This window comes from Exophiala bonariae, assembly GCF_035927105.1.
Source record: "Exophiala bonariae strain CCFEE 5792 chromosome Unknown scaffold_17, whole genome shotgun sequence".
NCBI classification, from domain to species: domain Eukaryota; kingdom Fungi; phylum Ascomycota; class Eurotiomycetes; order Chaetothyriales; family Herpotrichiellaceae; genus Exophiala; species Exophiala bonariae.
Window position 1 is genome coordinate 439255 of NW_027042492.1, and position 19447 is coordinate 458701.

The 19447-nt window shown below is 51.3% G+C and overlaps 7 protein-coding genes across 7 annotated transcripts; 2 read left to right on the forward strand and 5 right to left on the reverse strand.

Annotated features, from left to right (window-relative positions):
- Positions 1-10: 10 nt before the first annotated feature.
- On the reverse strand, positions 11-1180 carry LTR84_003771 (uncharacterized protein; the record flags this gene model as incomplete). The annotated part of the gene is made up of 1 exon (XM_064847355.1): positions 11-1180. The coding sequence occupies one exon, from the start codon at positions 1178-1180 to the stop codon at positions 11-13; it is 1170 nt and encodes a 389-aa protein (XP_064705076.1).
- Positions 1181-1509: 329 nt separating this feature from the next.
- Positions 1510-4524, forward strand: LTR84_003772 (uncharacterized protein; the record flags this gene model as incomplete). Its single annotated transcript, XM_064847356.1, has 1 exon — positions 1510-4524. One exon carries the CDS (start codon positions 1510-1512, stop codon positions 4522-4524), a length of 3015 nt encoding a protein of 1004 aa, XP_064705077.1.
- Positions 4525-5499: 975 nt separating this feature from the next.
- On the forward strand, positions 5500-7640 carry LTR84_003773 (uncharacterized protein; the record flags this gene model as incomplete). Its single annotated transcript, XM_064847357.1, has 3 exons — positions 5500-5671; positions 5729-6091; positions 6142-7640. The coding sequence occupies 3 exons, from the start codon at positions 5500-5502 to the stop codon at positions 7638-7640; spliced, it is 2034 nt and encodes a 677-aa protein (XP_064705078.1).
- Positions 7641-9538: 1898 nt separating this feature from the next.
- LTR84_003774 (uncharacterized protein) lies at positions 9539-12379 on the reverse strand (the record flags this gene model as incomplete). The annotated part of the gene is made up of 1 exon (XM_064847358.1): positions 9539-12379. One exon carries the CDS (start codon positions 12377-12379, stop codon positions 9539-9541), a length of 2841 nt encoding a protein of 946 aa, XP_064705079.1.
- A 1043-nt stretch (positions 12380-13422) lies between these two features.
- Positions 13423-15927, reverse strand: LTR84_003775 (uncharacterized protein; the record flags this gene model as incomplete). Its single annotated transcript, XM_064847359.1, has 1 exon — positions 13423-15927. The coding sequence occupies one exon, from the start codon at positions 15925-15927 to the stop codon at positions 13423-13425; it is 2505 nt and encodes an 834-aa protein (XP_064705080.1).
- Positions 15928-16411: 484 nt separating this feature from the next.
- Positions 16412-17880, reverse strand: LTR84_003776 (uncharacterized protein; the record flags this gene model as incomplete). The annotated part of the gene is made up of 5 exons (XM_064847360.1): positions 16412-16722; positions 16802-17232; positions 17325-17448; positions 17506-17623; positions 17671-17880. The coding sequence occupies 5 exons, from the start codon at positions 17878-17880 to the stop codon at positions 16412-16414; spliced, it is 1194 nt and encodes a 397-aa protein (XP_064705081.1).
- Positions 17881-18737: 857 nt separating this feature from the next.
- LTR84_003777 (uncharacterized protein) lies at positions 18738-19163 on the reverse strand (the record flags this gene model as incomplete). The annotated part of the gene is made up of 1 exon (XM_064847361.1): positions 18738-19163. The coding sequence occupies one exon, from the start codon at positions 19161-19163 to the stop codon at positions 18738-18740; it is 426 nt and encodes a 141-aa protein (XP_064705082.1).
- Positions 19164-19447: the final 284 nt, after the last annotated feature.

Genomic DNA, 19447 nt, shown 5'->3' on the forward strand with positions numbered 1-19447 from the left:
TCTAAGAACATCACCGAAAATGAATCCCCTCTTGATTGAACTGGTAAAGAAGACTGAGGAAGTCAGCCTCATCACACATCCGTGCTCGCTTATCAGCTAGTTGGGTCTTGTCCTCGAGCACGCTTCGGACTTTTTCGCGAATCAGATCCGCGACTTTGCTTCGATTCTTCCGTGATGCCGTCTTGGGGTGTTTCGATGCATTCTGCTGCTCTTGGTGTTCTTTGAAAAATGCAGGAAGGTCGTCTTCGTCGTCGACGTCCATCAACCCGTCCCATTCTTCTTCACCATCCACGTGGCTGGGCTGAGTGTTCTCCATATCGTGATTATCTTGAACGGTAGAAGGGCCATCGTCGAGAGGGATGTCGTTCTGCGCACACCATGTCCTGTAATTGCTCTCTAACATGCTCATGATACTGGTTGTGCCGAGGAAATTTGCTCTCATGGTCTTGTTCTTTCTCACGAAGCAGACCCTTAGAAGTCCATCCCATTCTTCGTACGAGATGTTCGGACGAGGGTTCTTGGGAACTATCCGGACGACGCTACTCTCCACGGCTGGTGGTGGCTTGAAATTGTTCTTCCCGACTTTCATGATATGGTCGATCTTGGCCCACATCTGAGCATTGACACTAAGACGACTGTAGAGTTTATCTCCGGGTTTGGCAAAAAGGCGCAGAGCGAATTCGCGCTGAAACATCAATATACAGACTCGAGGGGAAGGCGTGGTGGCGAGGAGTTTGAATACCAGAGGACTCGAGATCTGATATGGAGTGTTTGAAATGCAGACGTCAAAGTAAGGCAACTCGGTTTTGATTACGTCTCCCAGTACAACGTCCAATCTCTTGCCCATCACTGTACCTTGGACTCGTTTCGTGACTTCCGCAGCCATACGGGGATCAAGTTCGACGGCGATACATTTCTTTGCCTTTTCGAGAATTTTGACTGTTAAATTACCTGACCCAGGACCGACTTCGAGCACGATATCGGATTGTTTGAGGTCGGCCTTGTCGACAATAGCTTGCGCAACACCGGGGTTCTTGAGTACGTGCTGGCCAATGTCTGTGTTCATCCTGAAGATCGCATTTGAGGCACTCGAGGCGGATTTAGAGGGTGTTGCTGGGGACCGGGAGTATGGGGACGCCGAAGCGCCGCTGGAACGTTTCTGGTGGTTAGCTTTGGGCATCTTGGACTCTGGGTGAGGGTATTCCCTCCTGTTCCTTAGAGATGAGTTCCAGAAAGATTGTCAGAGACCGGCGACGTGGGTGAATGCTGTCAGTAGAAATCCTCCTCGGACTTTGGAAAATAATGTGGGGCGGCCTGCGGACTTTTTAGCGGTGAGAAGATTCTGCCAGCAGATTCCTGTGGCGGAGGGAACAACAATGCTCCGGGTATCAAAAGTTCAAGTTCGAGTTTCTTGCAGCCTTGTGCCTTGCGCATCTTTTAGATCATTTAGGCGCAGCACAACTGCCTCCCCTTCTCCTCAGTTCAATCTCTCCTATTTCATCCGCCATCATGGCGTCCCGTCAAGACTTCCTCAACCAGCAGGCGCCCGAAAACTATGTTGCTGGTCTCGGTCGAGGTGCGACAGGATTCACCACCCGATCAGATCTAGGCCCTGCTCGCGAAGGCCCCAGTGCCGAACAGATACAGGAAGCTCTTGCGAAACGAGCGCAGCAATTAGGAGCCGCTCCGCCGACTGCCTACGGTGCCACAGATAAAAAGAAGCCGGAACAAGAAGAGGATGATGATGAACGATTTCAAGACCCAGAGAACGAAGTAGGACTTTTCGCCTATGGACAGTACGACAGAGAAGATGATGAAGCGGACCGAATATACCAAGATGTAGATGAGAAGATGGAAAGACGCCGCAAGGCAAGAAGGTTAGTTTGCTCCCACCCCTATGCAGCCCTTCCTCTCATTCCCTCCGCCTCCATCATGGAAACCCGTGGTTTATCTTTTCCACCTGTGTATGAACAGATTACCGACGTAATTCCTTCGCCAATCTCTAGGGAAGCACGAGAAAAAGAAGAGCAAGAGGAATATGATCGAAACAATCCGAAAATCGCCCAACAGTTCGCCGATCTCAAGAGATCACTCGCCACAGTCTCTGACGATGACTGGGCCAGTTTACCAGACCCGGGTGATCTGACTGGTAAAAATCGAAGATCAAAACAGCTCTCGAAGCAAAGATTCTATGCCGTCCCCGACAGTGTATTAGCCGGTGCCCGAGACTCGACCGATTTCCAGACCAGTGTGCAGGAAGATGGTGCTGAAGCAGCATCAAGTGCTGACAACAAAGATGGGACCATCACTAATTTCGCCGATATCGGTGCAGCCAGAGACAAAGTCCTTAAAGCTCGGCTAGATAGAGCTGCTCAAGGAGATGCAGGCAACGGCACATCTACAACCATCGATCCTAAAGGATACTTGACCAGTCTTGCTTCAACCGAACTCAAGTCGAGCGAGGTGGAATTTGGCGATGTCAATCGAGTCAGAGTTCTCTTGGAGTCGGTCATCAAGACGAATCCGAAACACGCACCTGGATGGATCGCCATTGCACGCTTGGAGGAATATGCTGGGAAGATAGTTGCCGCACGGAAATGGATCGCCCAAGGATGTGAACAATGCCCGAAGAGTGAGGATGCATGGCTTGAGAACATCCGACTTAACGACAATCACAATGCCAAAATTATTGCCGCCAACGGTATCAAGAATAATGAAAGATCAACACGACTATGGATTGAAGCCATGCACCTGGAATCTGATCCTCGGGCCAAGAAGCGCGTTTTACGGCAAGCGATTGATCATATACCACAGTCTGTTGCGATCTGGAAAGAGGCTGTCAATTTGGAGGAGGATGCCGAAGATGCACGACTCTTGCTTGCAAAGGCGACGGAGATCATTCCCCTTTCTGTCGAGCTTTGGCTGGCACTAGCACGTCTGGAGACCCCAGAAAATGCACAGGCAGTGCTGAACAAAGCAAGAAAAGCCGTCCCAACAAGCTACGAGATTTGGATTGCTGCAGCACGATTACAAGAACAGATTGGAAATGCCAACAAAGTCAACATTATGAATCGCGCGGTCAAAGCTCTTGTGAAGGAGGGTGCAATGCCCAAGCGTGAGGAGTGGATCACCGAGGCTGAAAAATGCGAAGAGGAAGGTGCAGTTCTTACGGCCGGTGCTATCATTCGGGAAACTCTTGGCTGGTCGCTCGATGAGGACGATGATCGCAAGGAGATTTTCAAGGATGATGCCAAAGCTAGCATTGGTCGAGGCCGGTATGAGACGGCGAGAGCCATCTATGCCTACGCCTTGCGGGTTTTCCCGACCAGCAAGTCGTTGTGGCTGGCAGCAGCGGATGTGGAACGAAATCATGGAACCAAGGAAGCACTCTGGCAGGTACTAGAAAAGGCAGTCGAAGCTTGCCCACAGTCAGAGGTGTTGTGGTTACAACTCGCGCGGCAGAAATGGGATGCCGGTGAGGTGGATGATGCCCGCCGTGTACTGGCCAAAGCCTTCAACCAGAATCCCAATAATGAGGACATCTGGCTCGCTGCAGTCAAACTAGAGGCGGACGCAAAACAGGTTGAACATGCAAGAGAGCTACTTTCGACAGCCAGACAGGAAGCACCGACGGAACGAGTGTGGTACAAGAGTGCTACATACGAAAGGCAACTTGGTAATATCGATATTGCATTGGATCTGGTCCTGCAAGGCCTAACTTCGACTGTGGTCAACAAGAAAGAAACTCGGTTCCCTCGCAGCGCAAAACTGTGGATGATGAAGGGTCAAATCTACGAGGACAAAGGCATGCTCCCACAGGCCCGGGAGGCATATTCTCAGGGAACAAGGGTAGTGCCCAAGTCAGTGTCGCTGTGGCTTCTCGCTGCACGACTCGAAGTCAAGGCTGGCGTTATCATCAAAGCTCGTTCTGTACTGGACAGAGCGCGATTACAAAACCCGAAGAACGCCGAACTATGGGTCGAAAGTGTACGAGTTGAGCTGAATTCAAATCCACCCAACGTGCAACAAGCCAAGGTGTTGATGTCAAAGGGTTTACAAGAATGCCCGAAGTCAGGATTACTATGGTCAGAAAACATCTGGCGGCTACAGCCTCGAACGCAACGAAAGCCGCTAAGTCTGGAAGCCATAAAAGCTGTCGACAACGACGCGATACTGTTCGTGACGGTTGCAAGGATATTCTGGGGTGAGCGGAGATTAGACAAGGCGATGAATTGGTTTGAGAAGGCTATTGTGGTTGACAGTGACCTCGGTGATGCATGGGGTTGGTACCTGAAGTTCTTGTTGCAACACGGCACTGATGTGAGTTCTCCTACGATTGATATGAGTATGACACGATTACTGACTTTTGTCTGTCAACAGGAAAAACGAGAGGACGTCATCTCCAAGTGTGTCGCTAATGAACCTAAGCATGGTGAGGTTTGGCAGAGGGTTAGGAAGGACCCAAAGAATGCATATTTGACGATAGAAGAGGTGCTGAAGGAAGTGACCAAGGAGTTACAATGATCAGTGATTAGGTTGATTGATATAATTCTTAACAACTTTGGGTACTCGGCAGCCCGAGCCCACCACCCTCATCGCTGACTATTTAATGTGCTACTCTCTTCATTCGTAGATAGCCTTCTGGCGAGAAAACTCACGTAATCATTAGTCACGTGAATACTTCATTGTCCGGCACCGGCGAAAAGTGCCGCTTTTTTCCGGCACGTGCGCCTGCCGTGACTAACTACTAATGCAATCGGTGCAACTTCCTTAGGTGCCTTCGATCGCCTTTTCTCCTCCAACTCTTTCCCTCATCTTCTCTCCTCCTCATCATCATCTCCCACGGTACTCTTTCACTTCATCCTTCGGCATAACCACATCTCACTCGCACTTTCAGTCATCATTTCCATCAACTTTCATCTCTCCTCGAATAATTTCATCCCACGACTTTCACTAGACTGAATCGACTAACTCTCCTTTGTTCTGGTCTTGCTCGTGTGCCTCGAACTGCAAGCGGATCTCTTCGGGGTTTGATTCTGGGGCCTGTATGCTACTCGTGACATCCTGACCTGCACCCTTCTTCATCTGTGCTCGTGGTGAAGTGTGGAAGGACTCACCTGTTGTTTGAAATAGTTGATTCATCCTGCAAGGACTTGGTGGCAATCATCTTGTTGACTCACTCGGGGGGTTGAACGGCAGAGAGTGCCCTGGTGCAATCTGTCGCAGCCGCAGCTGGCGAATGTAAAAAAAACATCATCCGACCCTGACTCGGGCTTGCTCTCAGCATTGATTGAACTATTACTTGTTAACTCTTTCTCAATACACATCTCCCTTACGTTCCCTCATTCACTCACAGTTTGTTGAACTTCTTGTTTCCTGGAGATTAATCATCAATTTCTACCAACTTGAACGCCAACCACCTCGACTTTTTGGATCAAAGACTGCACACCTGATTGAAGGACTCTTCTTCGTTCTGATCACTTTTCAATCCCCGCCATCATGGCGTCATATGTGTACTTCAAGTTCAAGTCGCAGAAAGAGCCGCAACGTGTAACCATCGATGGCCCTCACACTGATGTCTGGAACCTCAAACGTGAGATCATCACCATCTCTCGTCTAGGAGATGGAACCGACTTTGACCTGAAGATATACAAGGAGAACAGTAATGAAGGTAAATTCCCTCGTGGATACTGATGTTGTCTTCAGCATGAACTAATTGAATTTCCAGAGTACACCGACGACACCGAAATCATCCCTAAAGACTCAACAGTCCTCGCCCGAAGACTCCCTGCTTCTGCCCCCGGTAAAGGTCGTGCCGCTCGATATGTCTCTGGCAAACCCCCGGCGAGTGCCAAACCCTCTCACAATGCTGCGAAAGCTCTGAAGGCGGTGGAAATCAATAGCTCGATGACAGAGTTGGAGAAGCTGGAGGCCTTTTCAAAATTTACCGACGCACAGTGGCAACAAAAACAAGAGGAAATGTCTCATGAAACCCGTGTGCCAATGTCAGGAAAACCGTTCAACAAAAAAGCAAATATACCCGAAGGTGAACCACCTCATGGATATATTTGCTACCGTTGTGGAAAGAAAGGTATGTCACGCCTACTCACATGATCGATTTTTACTAATAATATCAAAAAGGCCACTGGATACAGGCATGTCCAACCAACGACGATGCCAATTATGACAACAAAAACCGCATCAAAAGAACAACCGGTATCCCTCGTTCCATGTTGAAGAAGATCGATCAATCAGATGTCGATAAACTAGATGATGCTCAACGCCAGAATCTCATGGTCAACGCTGAAGGGGATTACGTTTTTGCTCAAGCAGATGAGAAGGCTTGGAGAAAACATCTTGAGCAGGTCAAGGCCTCTGAAGCTGCTCAAAAGAAAGTGCAAGTTGGTAACAAAGAGCTACAAGATCGGGGCTTGGAATGCTCGATTGACAAACGTTTGTTTGTAGATCCAATGAAGACACCTTGTTGTGGGAAAACGTACTGCCACGATTGTATTGAAAATGCCTTGCTTGAGAATGATCTCACATGTCCGGGTTGTGAGACGGAGAATATCAGTCTGGAGCGTCTTGAACCTGATGAAGAAACAAAAACAAAAATCAAGGAGTATCAAGCAGAAAAGACAAATGAAAAACCAAGGTCTAGAAGTCCAACGGTGGCTGGTGATTCACCAAAGGCGGTTAATACACCCACCAAATCTCGAACTGGTTCACAAGATGGAACCATGTCACCACACTCGAACAATGGGCATTCTAGAAAAAGAAATGCAAGTGATGTTGACGGATCTATTGTATCTGAGAGTCTTATTGCGCCTGCCATGAAACGCCAAAAATCAGGAGACGCAGTGTCCACATCCACGCCAAAAGCAGACGTCGATACTGAGAAGCAGAATTCTTCAAAGGACGATGTTTCCCAAAAAGATGGTTCGACAGAGAAGAATGCAACTGACAGTAGTAATAATACACTACCCGAGAACATGATGCCCCCTGATATGGCGCAAATGATGCAAGGCATGAATTTCCCCATGATGCCCAATTTCAATCCTTTCATGATGAATCCAATGGCTATGAACATGGGGATGAACATGAATATGGGAATGAATGGAATGAATATGAATACCATGAACTCAATGAATCCCATGAACTGGATGCAGCCTAACAATTTTGGTATGCCCAATGGTATGAACGGGATGAATAACATGTTTCCAAATAACATGAGCTTCGACGGTGCCAATAACCAAGGCTTTGGTAATCAGAATCAAAATCAGAACTGGAATGCGAACGTGAACGCGAACATGAACCAAAACCAGAACAATGCTCCAACAGGCCCGCGACAAAATGGCTACAACAACCGACCGCATCGCAACCAGAACTTCAACAAAGCCCCAGCAGCACAACCAAGTGTACCAGGTGCGCCCACAGGGCCCAAAGCACTGCAAAACCAGAAGCAGAACAACAATCAAAACTTCTACCCACCAATAGGGCCAGCGGAGAACAAGTTCTCCAATCAGCAGCGTCATGTCGGGAACGAGGAGGACAACGCCTATATGCGACAACCTGTCAATCCGCATCGTCATGTCAATCGGAATCGCAGAGCGAGACAGGCGGATTATCGAGAACTGTGATGCCCTAGGTGGGAGCGAGGTTACCTTCACCGGAAGGATATGATGGTCCATACCCAAACATGGGCTTCAAGTACATTGCCAGTCTTGAAGGTGCACGAGCACAAAGATCTGCATCCACACCTATATTCTGAGGTTGACTTTATGAGTGTGGCAAACATGATTATAGGACAGCTTTACTCAAAGCACGTGGAGGGAAGGTCTCGATTGTGGGATGACGCGACACTTGATGAACGGCGACAAAGAGGAACTCATACCTTCGATGGTATTCTGAGGCGGCGAGGCCCGTATGCCCAGCGCCTGAGGACCAGGCGGACATCTGTTATCCCATCATTCGAAAGAATGTATTGGTTATGCACAGATCCAGTAGGGTTTCAGGAGTGGAAAGCATAGACCGCATTTCTTAGAGGGATGGGTCTGCGAAATCCCCTCGAGCAAGGTTGACTCCTGCAGATGAGAGTCAGTAGTATTGAGAAATGAAATAAATTCAATCCACCAAAACATCTTTGTTCAAAATAGTACCTGCCTCGATGTAGCTATTCCACCTATTTATTGCATAGGTCCTCAAGCAAGCTGGCCGGGATTGAAGAATTATACTCTACTATATAATATCTTAGTGTCCAATTTAGGTTCTTCTAGTTTACGGAGTATTGTACTGTCCATTTCGAGACTTCTAGTCTCATATGGAACTTCTAGGGAAGAAGAGAATAGTTGGCAATGAGTCGAGTGCTTACGAGCGCCCCTCTCCCTGACGGGGCTTTTTAGAAACTTTCCTGCGTGGCTTCAAGGCAGTGCTTGGTCGTCCTGGAGCAAGGATTGGCCGGGCAGTCTCGCAGAGATGACCCAGCTGGGAGGGTAGCGTCGCGCGCATGACGAAGCTATTCCCATCCATCCACAGCAGGCGTAGATCTTGTAGAAGCCGTCATAGTTCCGCTGGGCCTTCATGGCCCAGACTTGTCATCATACGCTAGCGACATCAAGCGGGTTGTGTATTGTAGATATCAACGTGAGAACGGGGGCAGCTAACAAGACGACAAGAGCTGTCGAAGATGCCACAGTGGCTGTGACATGGAACTTGGTAGGAAAATCCGCCAAGCCCATTATCATCATCTCTACTGCCAGGAACGCCCTCATTACATAGTGAATCGGCAACTAGCTCTGGGAGTAGGATGCTCGGCGAGCAGAAGACCTCGCCGAGATGATTTACCTACCGGATTCAACGTTGTCCCCAGCAAATTCATCTGCTCCCAATGGGATTGACTCTTGACCTCCGCCATTGACGAGGTCCAGCTCGTAGTGTTCTTTAAGCCGCTGATGGGGGCTCTCACTTGGATGGTGCAAAAGCTGAGAAAAAGATGAAAGGCGAACATAAGCCCTTCTTGCTACGATCAATATACTTCGAGCATGCAATGCGCATAATCTCGACGACCCCCATCCGAAGATTGTTGTCGAGCTCTGGTACCGGGCCCAAGTGCCATTAAAGTGTTCAATGCCTCCGTGGCTTGCAAGTGGCATATGGTGGCCAATCAAGCTCAGGAGTGTATGTGTAAGAAGAAACCATCGAAAATGGCTTTGCCTCGTTAGAACAAGGCCTAAGTCATAGCTCAACTATCGTCGAAGCTACAGCCTTGATTACCAGCTGCAGTCAACAACTGAATGGATAAGTTGCGGATGTCCGAAAGGGGTACTTTGCTTATTGATGTCGCTGAAGATTAGGAGGCTGGACTTGGTCATTTCGCCACCTCTACCCGCAGAGCCGCCTCCGACGCAGAAATTCTGCATGCAAAAATACCAGGCCACGAATGTGGTGGCTGACGAGTACCAGCATCGGGGCTTGAGTGCTTATTTTGTCAGGCCTTCAGGCCTACAATCATTTTGATTGTCTCAAGGCAGTGCGCGTTCTAGAATCCCGTCGAGAGCACCTGGTCCAGCATGTCGACAAAGTAATCGGCAGACTGTTGCGTGATGCAGAGCGGCGGTTTGATCTTCAGCACATTCTTGTGATCGCCGGTGGGTTGCATGATCACACCCAGTTCCAGCAGCCGGTTGCAGATGGCCGCGGTCTCCGCCGTTGCCGGTTCCAGGCTGGTTCGGTCGCACACAAATTCGAGGCCCAGGTAGAGGCCATCGCCATGCACGGTTCCAACGAGGGGGTGTCGCTTACCCAACTCCTGCAGCCGCGCTTTCAGGTGGGCACCAACAATCCGTGCATTCGCCTGCAGCTGCTCCTCTTCGATGATGTCCAACACCGTGTGTCCCACCACCGATGACAGGGGCGATCCACCGGTGGAGGAGAAGAAGTATCCCTGGCTACGGTATTGATCGGCAATAGCGCGGCTGGTGATCACGGCACCCAGCGGGAAGCCACCGCCAATAGATTTGGCCACCGCCACAATGTCGGGCACAACTTCCTGCTGTTGGAAGCCCCAGAACCAGGAACCCAGACGGCCGAAGCCTACCTGGACCTCATCGGCGATGGCCAAGCCACCTAGGTCGCGTACCGCGGCATAGACCTCGCGCAGGTAGCCGTCGGGCAGCGCTACGCCGCCGGCGTTGCCGTAGTAGGACTCGCTCAGAAAGGCGGCCGGCGCATGCCCTTCGGCGGCCAACGAGCGCAGACGTGCCACCGCGTCGGCGGCATAGGTCTTGGCGGCCTCGACTCCGCGATGACGTCCGCGGTAGGTGTTGGCCGCCTCAACGGTGTGGACCCAGTCGGGCCGTGTGTGCGGCGCGTTCGGATTGTCGGCGATCGAGGTGGAAACGGCATCGCTGGCATAGGTCCAACCGTGGTAGGCCTCGGCCATGGCCACCACATCGCGACGCTGAGTGGTCGCTAGTGCCAGACGAATGGCCAGATCGACCGCCTCGGAGCCCGAGTTGACCAAGAAGACCGTATCAAGCGGCTCAGGAAGTTGAGCGGCTAGCCGCTCGGCGTAGCGCGTGATGGCGGCGTAGTGAAAGCGCGAATTGGTGTTCAGCAGTCGGGTCTGCCGTGCGACGGCCGCGGCGATGCGCGGATGGGCATGACCTACCGACGCGACATTGTTGACCATGTCGAGGTAGACGCGACCGTGGACGTCCATCAGGTATTCGCGCCAGCCCCGTTCGATCCGCGGTGGATGGGCATAGTAGTGCTCCTGCGCCTCTGCCACCACTGCTTCACGCCGTTCCAACAGACGCTCGTCGTCAGCGTTGTCCGAGGGCGGCGTCACGCCCAGCGCTGCGGTTGCATCTCCAATCGCCACGCTCCAACCGGGCAGATCGACGGCCGGGATCGCGGTTGGCACATTGGCTGGATCAAGCGCGGTCAGCAGCACGTCGATGCGGCTTCCGGCCGCAACTTTCGCTGTTCCCACGGGCAGTACCGTCCCACCTTGTCGTGTATATAGATTGGCAGGCAGTTCGAGGGTGGTCTCAGCGGCGAACCAGGCGGACGCCGAAGTGGGAACCGTGGCGGGCAGGCTGGGTGTCCTGGCTGGGGCACCCAGCAACATTGGTTGCAAGGCCGGTAGCACGACCATATCGGCACCCTGGACCAGCAAATGCTGTGCTGCACGCTCTACCGCATCGTTCTGGAGCCAGGCCCCCTCGTCGGCCAACGTCGAGAGAGTAGAGGCATCGAGAACGACCACCGATCGTGGCGCTGATAAGATCGTCTTGCCTGTCCAGCACGGCGCTACGGCGACAGGGCGTCCCAGCGTATGGCGTATCTGGGCGGTAACCACCTCCAATGGCACCTCAGTGGCGCGACGGAGGATCATAGACTCGCGGTCCAATGCTCGCTTGGCATACTCGTTATCGTCGTTGAGGCGCACCTGCTGACGTCCACTGAGCGCCAGAACGACCGCACGCAGGACCACCAAGGGCCATAGCGCGGTGATCTCATCGTCACTGAGACGGCGTCGTCGATCGAATGCAGCGATGGCCGGCAGCACGGTGCGGTAACAGGCATCGGCGTGGTGTAGGATCGAGGCAACGGTGATGGCAATCTCTGCCACGGCCCAGGATTCACTCACATCGCCAAAGTCGATCACGGCATCTGGCAGGCGGAGGACATCGCCATCCGGATGCAGGACGTTATCGTCGGTGATGTCAAAGTGGCTCAACTGACGCGGCAGGCAATCAGACACGGGGCGTAGCAAAGCTAAGGCGCGTTGGCTGGCTTCGGCGGTGCGCGCTCGCAGGTCGACATCGGGTTCGGTGGCGCTGATAGCGGCAATGACGCGTTCGGCGTGTCGTAGGTCCCACTGCAAGATACGCCCTGCAGCAGGATGAGTCTCAGTGGCCAGGGCCACACTGACCGCGGCCGACAGCTCGCCTAGCCGTTGCACCACGGCCGGGCTGAGGTAGTGTGAGCCGGTCAGTGTGCGACCTGATATGAAGGAGATGATGCGGCAGTGTAGACGTCCCTGACTGGTCTGCCACCAGCCCGACATGGCACCCCGCGGTCCCTCGACAATGTGGGGGATGCGCAGGGATGGTTCTGCACGGGCAACGGCAATGGCGACGGCATCCTGCATCGCAATCTCCGAATCACTAAAGGCGGGGTTGCTGATCTTCAATACGCCCAGCGGCTCGGTATGGGCTGCGGTGAGGACGAGAAAGTTCTGGTCCTGATGACTGCCGAGCGGACGCACGTTGGCGACAAGGCCAAACTCTTGGTGTAAGAGGGCACATGCCTCTTCGAGGGGCAGCGTCGGTGTGGGCAATTCAACATGGGAAAAGTAGTCGAACAAAGCCATGATGGCTCGCCTTGTACCACAGAGAGGCGTCAGTGATCTGGTGGTGCTGGATCGCGTTATGCGAAGCACCGTTGTTCCGCCAGGTCTCCGTGATAGCTTTTTATAGCGGTGGCAGAATGGAAATTCGTCAAGTGCCGGGACCGGAAGGCGTTATTGATGTGGTCAGCGCGCATCCAATGGAACACAAGGCTCGGAGAGCGGCCCACTGAGTACGAGTACGCGCTCACGCACCGCGCAAATTGCCCCTTGAAGGCGCTAAACGCGGCTATCTTTCGTGCGACAGGCCAGCACAGGGTCTGGGGTATCTAGCACCAGTTTAAATGTTCCCTAGGGTAGACACCAATATAGCCGGCTCCTAAGCGGGACGCGTTTGTAACCAGAGCGAAAACCCTCCGGCGGTGATCTCGTAATGGAGGGGTCGCTGGTAAGCGGTCTAAATCTTCCCGGGCCGGGCGAGATGGGGAGCATTGTTCGGCAGCTACTCAAGTTTGGTGAGGTCGAAGGCATCTAACAGCGGATCGGTGAGCTCTCTCCTCGTCAGCTGTTCTACTGGCAACAAACGAAGACTCCAAGCCCTTCTCGGATCCAAACACTGGCATCCACCTGACAAGGCATCCTATCCAACCGATTCTCGACCGGATCTGGTAGAGAACAAGCGTCTTGCAGCTGACCCACAATCCGATCTGTCATAAAACCCTCCGTCGGAACTCACCACCTGACAGATCGAGAGAACTTTGTGCATGGCGATGCCCAGCCCATGGCGACCACGTGCTGTGACGGTGAGGGAGGACAGGTAAGATAGTAGTCGCATACCTAAAATTCAGTTCATCTACATCGATATTCCCACGGCAGGGCCTAAGATAGACAATATCATTGAAACCTGTTCCCCTGGGAAGTTGCCGAGAGTGCGGTGTGGTGTGTGACAGAGACCGGTAAATACACAGATAGCCAGACTACCTAGGTAGGTGGATAAATCATTCGTCTACATACACATAATATTCTCCACACGTCTCACCAGTATCTGTTTCCAAAGGTCTCTCTAACTACAGCTTCGGCATCTCCAGACTCTGATGCTTCTCCCTCGCCAACCTGGGCTCATACTCGCCACTCCCGAACAGCAGCTCATCATGCATGTCGATGAACTGATTACGATCGATCTTGAAATACCGGATCTCCCACTCTTCATCGATCTCGTCGCCGTATGACTCTAGCTCGGCCCATTCCTCGGGATACGCCTGCTTCGCCCACGCCTCGACCTCGTCCTTGCGGAACTGCCAGGGGATGGCGTTGTAGAAGGTCCCGATCGTGAAGGCGTCGGGATGCTCACCGATGTCAGATACCATGGCGTCGATGAGTTCGACGACGTTTTCGAACTCGGATTGCCCCGCGAGCGCACCGATGTACAGGTCGTAGATCTCCTTGGTGATGCGCAGGTTGAAGGATTGCATCAATGCCATGATGTGTCGGGCTTCGTGGCTCCCCTGGGGAATCCACTTCTCGCACGCGCGCAGGGCGAGTTGGAAGGTGCTGATGGTTGGCCCTTCGCGCGATTCCATCACTTTCCAGAAGTGGTCAATGATACCGACGAAGGGCTGTTGGCATTCTGTGTACGCGGCGAGGAGGGCGTTGTGGACTCGGGTCGTTTGGTCCACTTCTAGGTCGAGCTTCAGCATGTTGTAAATCATTTGTAGACCGTCGATGTCTTTGCATTTCGCGATGCCGGCGAAACATTGCGCGTAGGCTTCTGCTGTTGGGCGGGTTTCTTTATTTTCCCGCTGGCGCATGTGGCCGAAGACTAGGCAGGCGAGGTCGGGACGGTTTCGGTCGAAGAAGCTCTGCATCATGGGCAGTCGGTCGAGCACGGGTGTTTCAGGGAATGCGTGGCGGAAGAGTTCATAGGCGTTATATGCTCGTTGCGCTTTAATGTTCAGATCCGGGATGAATTTAAGGAATACCGCGGCGATGCGTGCGCGGTCGTCCAGTGGGAGAGAGTCGACTCGGTAGCGAAGGAGACCAGTTGCTTCGTCGATCTCATCTTTTTCGAGAAACACTTGCGACAAGCCTGCAATAGCCTCGGCATCCAGGTCGCCTTTGCTTTCCAGGAGGTGGTCTACGACTTGCATCAGATGCTCATATTCGTGGTCGGCTGAGAAAGCGAGTGAGGCAATATAGCGATTGACAACCGGTACATCCAACCTATCTACCGGGATCTCTTCTCCTGAAAGTTGCTCAAACGCCTCCATGGCTGCGTCACGGTTGCCTTGTTTGACTGCGTAATCCAATTGGAGATATCTGGTCCTGGCATCTGGATGGAGACCCAGTTTTGAACATAGTTGGACGTACTCTGAAGCTTTCTCCGGGTTGTGCTGCTGGTATGCGTATTCTATAATGCGGTTTAAGGTTTTCATGGTTATGGCATTCGTCACACCCGAGTCTGCCATTTCTTCAATTCTCCTTCGAATGTGGTCCACATTATCTTCGTGAAGGGTGTACCATAACAAAAGTGTTCCTGCCAAGTCACCGGAATCAGTTCGTTCATGTAATGCCTTGGCTATCGGAGCCGCCCATTCAAGCTCTCCCTGTCGAATGGAAGAGTCTAGTGTTTTGACGAGAGATGGCGTTGTGGGAACCTGGCCATCTTCTAGAGACAATTCAAATACCTTCTTCAACATGGTAATCTCGCCATGTTCAGCAAAGAAGGTAATGAGCATCTCCTGTGAGGGAGCATCAAGTAAGCCCATTTCATCTTGAACTTCCCTGAGAACATCCCAGAACTCCTGAGTATGACCTTCACTGGCAAGGCCTCTCAAGATAGTTGTCCATACAGGTAGGCTTGTCCTTTCTGTAGCACCCCATGATCTGCGTAACAGATCTAGAGCATCGTGTGCAGACCCTGTTGCGGACAGAACCGTAATGTATGTCGCGAGTAGAGATCCACTTACTTGCTCTTTGCCGAGCTTGGAGAGATACTCTTCTCGAGACGTAGAAGGATCCCGTAGAGCTTCAAATATATAGGTGGCAAGAATTCTTGCGTCGCTTCGATAGCGGTCTCTCCCAGTGGAGGATGCCAGTGCCAATAACACATTATTCAGGTCGTCTTCGAGCAATGCCGTCCTCCCATCACCTGTCAACAGATGACTGCGTTCTTGCAAATGTATAAATGCCTCGGTGGCCAGGTTGACTTCATTTCTAGTCAGATGTCTCGGTGATTTGAGGCGAGAGGCGAAGACCATTCGAAAGGCATCGACGATTTCGCTTTCAGGAGGAAATCTTGAATTGCTTCTTCTTGCTTTGACTAGGTCGGAGAGCTTTCCCAGGGCACGCTCTAAGTTCGGAGAGGCTGGCTTCGCGTTTTGAAAGATGGACTGTGAGGTTTGTATGGCGCCACCAAGACCAAAGAAATTACGTTTCTGAGTGTACTCATGACGAGGCTGGACGGATCGGCACCTCTGAACACGTGGTCTGTGTAACTCGCATCCTCTAATGGTATATGGTCGGTCGTTCACAATTGCACGGATGATGCTCCGTGTTAGACTAGAAGGCTTCATGTTGGACTGGGGAAACGCAGTCGAAAGGCTGCTGATAGATTAAGGATTGAGTCGTATGAGATCCATTAAGTATCTAATGGCGGGGGAGGGGTGAGAGAGGTTCGAGACTCGTAGGTAGACTGTGGTCTGATGGTTGCAGGAATTCTTGGTGAAATGAGAAGCAATGAATTTCATGATGCGGAGACTTGGACTTGGAGCTCAACTGGAATTGGAACTGGAACCCGCACTTCTAAATAGAGAACCCAACCTGGTCACAAATGGTTGCCGCTTTAACGTACATATATCTGCAAACGGCGTAATGGATGTCAGTTCTACCAACACCAACTATCAGGGTCTGTCAAGGCAGTGGTGGTGACTTAGTGTCTGTTAACCCTTCTAGATATCTGGCTATGCTGTATTCCCAGGACGATATACCCCTCATCACTCTATCTAACTACTAAAATACTCTAGCTTGATATTGTCCCTTGAACTGGGCATGAGCAATTCATTCGAGCTCTGACTCGATCACAGGAAAAGGACCAGCCTTCGGTGGCCAGACCTTGACAACCTTCAGACCGACACTAGTCAGCAGTGCCCTCCAATGCTTCTCACTTCGTTGCATCGAGCTAAAGGTTGCCCGGCTAATGTCTGCCAATGACTCGAATTCACTGCAACCCGTAGCTGGCAACACAGTCTCGCAGACCAACAATTTGGACTGCCTTTTCACCATGCCATGAATCTGGTTGCGAAGAATTTCTCGGCATTTCGAGTCGGGAAAGTCGTGTAAGACCCGTCGCATGAAGTAAATGTTTGCCCCTGAGAAAGTCAGAATGGCTTCTTCCGTGGTTGAGGAGCACGAAGAATGTAGGGAAAGGCCCCTGAGGGATGTACATACCTTTCACTGGCTGTGGAGTGAAGAAATCATATTCCATGACCTCAAATTGGGGATTCTTTTCTCGAGCCTCCTCGACAATGGCTCCCAAATCTTGAACGACAAATCGACCTTTAAGTCCGGCGTTTTCTTCCAGGGTCTTCTCGGTCACCTGGCCAATGCCACCACCAACGTCAACCATCACCACTTGCTTTTCATCTGTTCCTAGTGACTCGAACAAGGACTTCGGAATCGGGCTGGCGAGAAGCCCACCGGTACCTTTCATAGCCGAGTTGAAACGGACGAGACGTACTGGGTCCTGACGAATATAGCCGAAGTAGTCAGTGCCAGTCGCGAAGTGGGACAATGTGTTGTCGGGGTCTTCAGGATTCTTATAGCCAATGTCGGCCAGATAGGCGGGGAGCTTTCCAATACAGCTCCAGCTGCTGTCGAAACTGTGAAGAAAGAGTTAGTTCGCACTGTACGAAAGATAAGCGGCAACGAGTGTAGTCCTATGTAAGTTGTGTATATGCCACCTTCAACTTACATATGTTTGTTCAGATCTCGCAACGCCGGAACCGTCAATGCCTGTGAGAGCGGTGTCCGCCCATAAGTGTGTTCTCCAAGCTCAGCAACTATACCATAGCCGGTAAGAACACGCATGAGGCGGACTGAAGATCATTGTCAGTGATACATCCAACTGACCCGCTAGTACTGAATCTACCCACCTATCAGTGTCTCCTCTGCCCCCGTCTTCTGTGCGAGCTGCGCTGCTGTAGTTGAGTCTTCCAAGAAATTGAACAAATCCAGCTCCAAGGCGGTCCGCACTACGGCATTCATCCATGGCTATTGTGCGATTAGCAACTCGGGTCTTCAAAACCTGACAGTCTTACCGTGAACGCGATCTGTGTCGCTCGCTGGGGTGGGTTGACGGTCTGTCCAACAATCTTTTGGGCTGTAGACCATATCTGTTGACGGCTCTTGTCAACGACAGGCTTCTGTGCCTTTTGCTCTGGGGTTAGGCCCACGAAAGCATCTATTGATGCATTGAGGGAATCACGAAGAGTAAGTAAAGCCTTGATATCGTCTTGTGGTGCCGACATTGTTACATGCACTCAGCCTTGAGTATTGCTAGGTGATAGCTAGTGTCGTTTCGCTCTGTTTTGGTCATGTACTAGGACAGGCTGAGAGTCGAGGAGGTAAGTAGGAATAAGCAACGATTAAGCTTCCTTATTTTAAGAGGAACATTTCGTAACATATTTGTCTTCAGGAGTGCAAATTCGGCCTGCAGTGACCTGGCACAGCCAAGGGCTAGGCATGCATCTAGGCGTGCCTTCAAAAAGCCACCGTAGCCCATGACTACCGATCTTTTTCAAGATAGTATAAACTTCGTAAGGTCACGAGGGATTTGATGCGCTTGACAGAGGAGTCTTACCGGTCAAATCTTCGATCTTGATTACATGTGGCTGCTCCTGGAATTGGTCCGAGGGAAAGAAACATCAGCATACACTCGGACTGGAAGGGCATCCCGTCGGCAACGAGACACCTCCAAAACAGAAGCATACGAGAGGGATGGAAGCTAATGCAGGTCAGCAACATGTTTCGATTCTGCATTACGAGGTACCTAGGTATGTCTGGTGAGTTTAGTTCGCGAGCCATGGCACGTCAGCTCAGCTAGCCTCGAAACGGTGAGGGCCTGCCGCTCTCAGATGCTGCCAGGCTAGGTGGGGTCGGACATGATTTAGCTTGTGGGGGAAGATATTTCGTCAGAAGCCCTAATCTTTGTACATGTATGCCTAAGTATCTCATATTCTACACTTGAACGCCGGGGTTAGAGTACAGAGAAAATCCAAGTTCTGTGAGAGGTTTGTGCTGCCTGTTGCAAATCAAGCCAGGGAAAGGCTGTACTCCATAAAACTCCGAAGAAATTCTCTACCGTGAGATCCATCCTGTTGGTAAATCAGCCACCTAGGATGTCTTCTTCTTCTTCTTTTTCTTCTTCATCAATTCCTGCCTCCTCAAGTTTTAGAGTCAACACCAGATCGATCAGTTCTGAGAGATTCCTAAGATCCTCGGCTTTCAAAAGTTTGGCCTTGGTGCGCATTAATTTGGCAATGTGATTGGCGTGGAAGATCCGTGATTGGTAGTCTTCGTGTCGTTCGAATTGTTCTACTTGCGATGGGAGAGGCATTTCTTCTTCTTCACGTCCTTCAGTTTCATTGCGTCGCTCTTCTGTTCCTTCAGATACAGATTCGCGTTGGGTGTGGGAAGCATTCCTTTGTTGAGCCATGATCGTGGTGTTGGTTCGGTATTGCGGAAGACGCTGGTGAGATCGTGGGATGTAGTGAGCGGCCGAATGAAGATTTGCGCGCGGACTGGAAGTCATGGTTGCTCTCGTTGGAGGTTTGAAAGGCCAACAGTGAGCATTCTGCTCATATTCATACATGTGGAAAGGGCAAGTAAAGAGTTTGTCTTCTTCTAAACGTTGATCATAGTTCACTGGGTTGCGCGAATTAGTTGGCCTACCTATAACAATGCAGACTTTGGTCTGAATGAAATCTATAAAGTGGGGATTGTGGACGACGTTGCCTTTTTTGCCTTACCTCCATGAGGTGCATTGTGATACCAGTGATATTCGAGTTATGAGGTCCTCTAGAAGCGGAAGAGTTT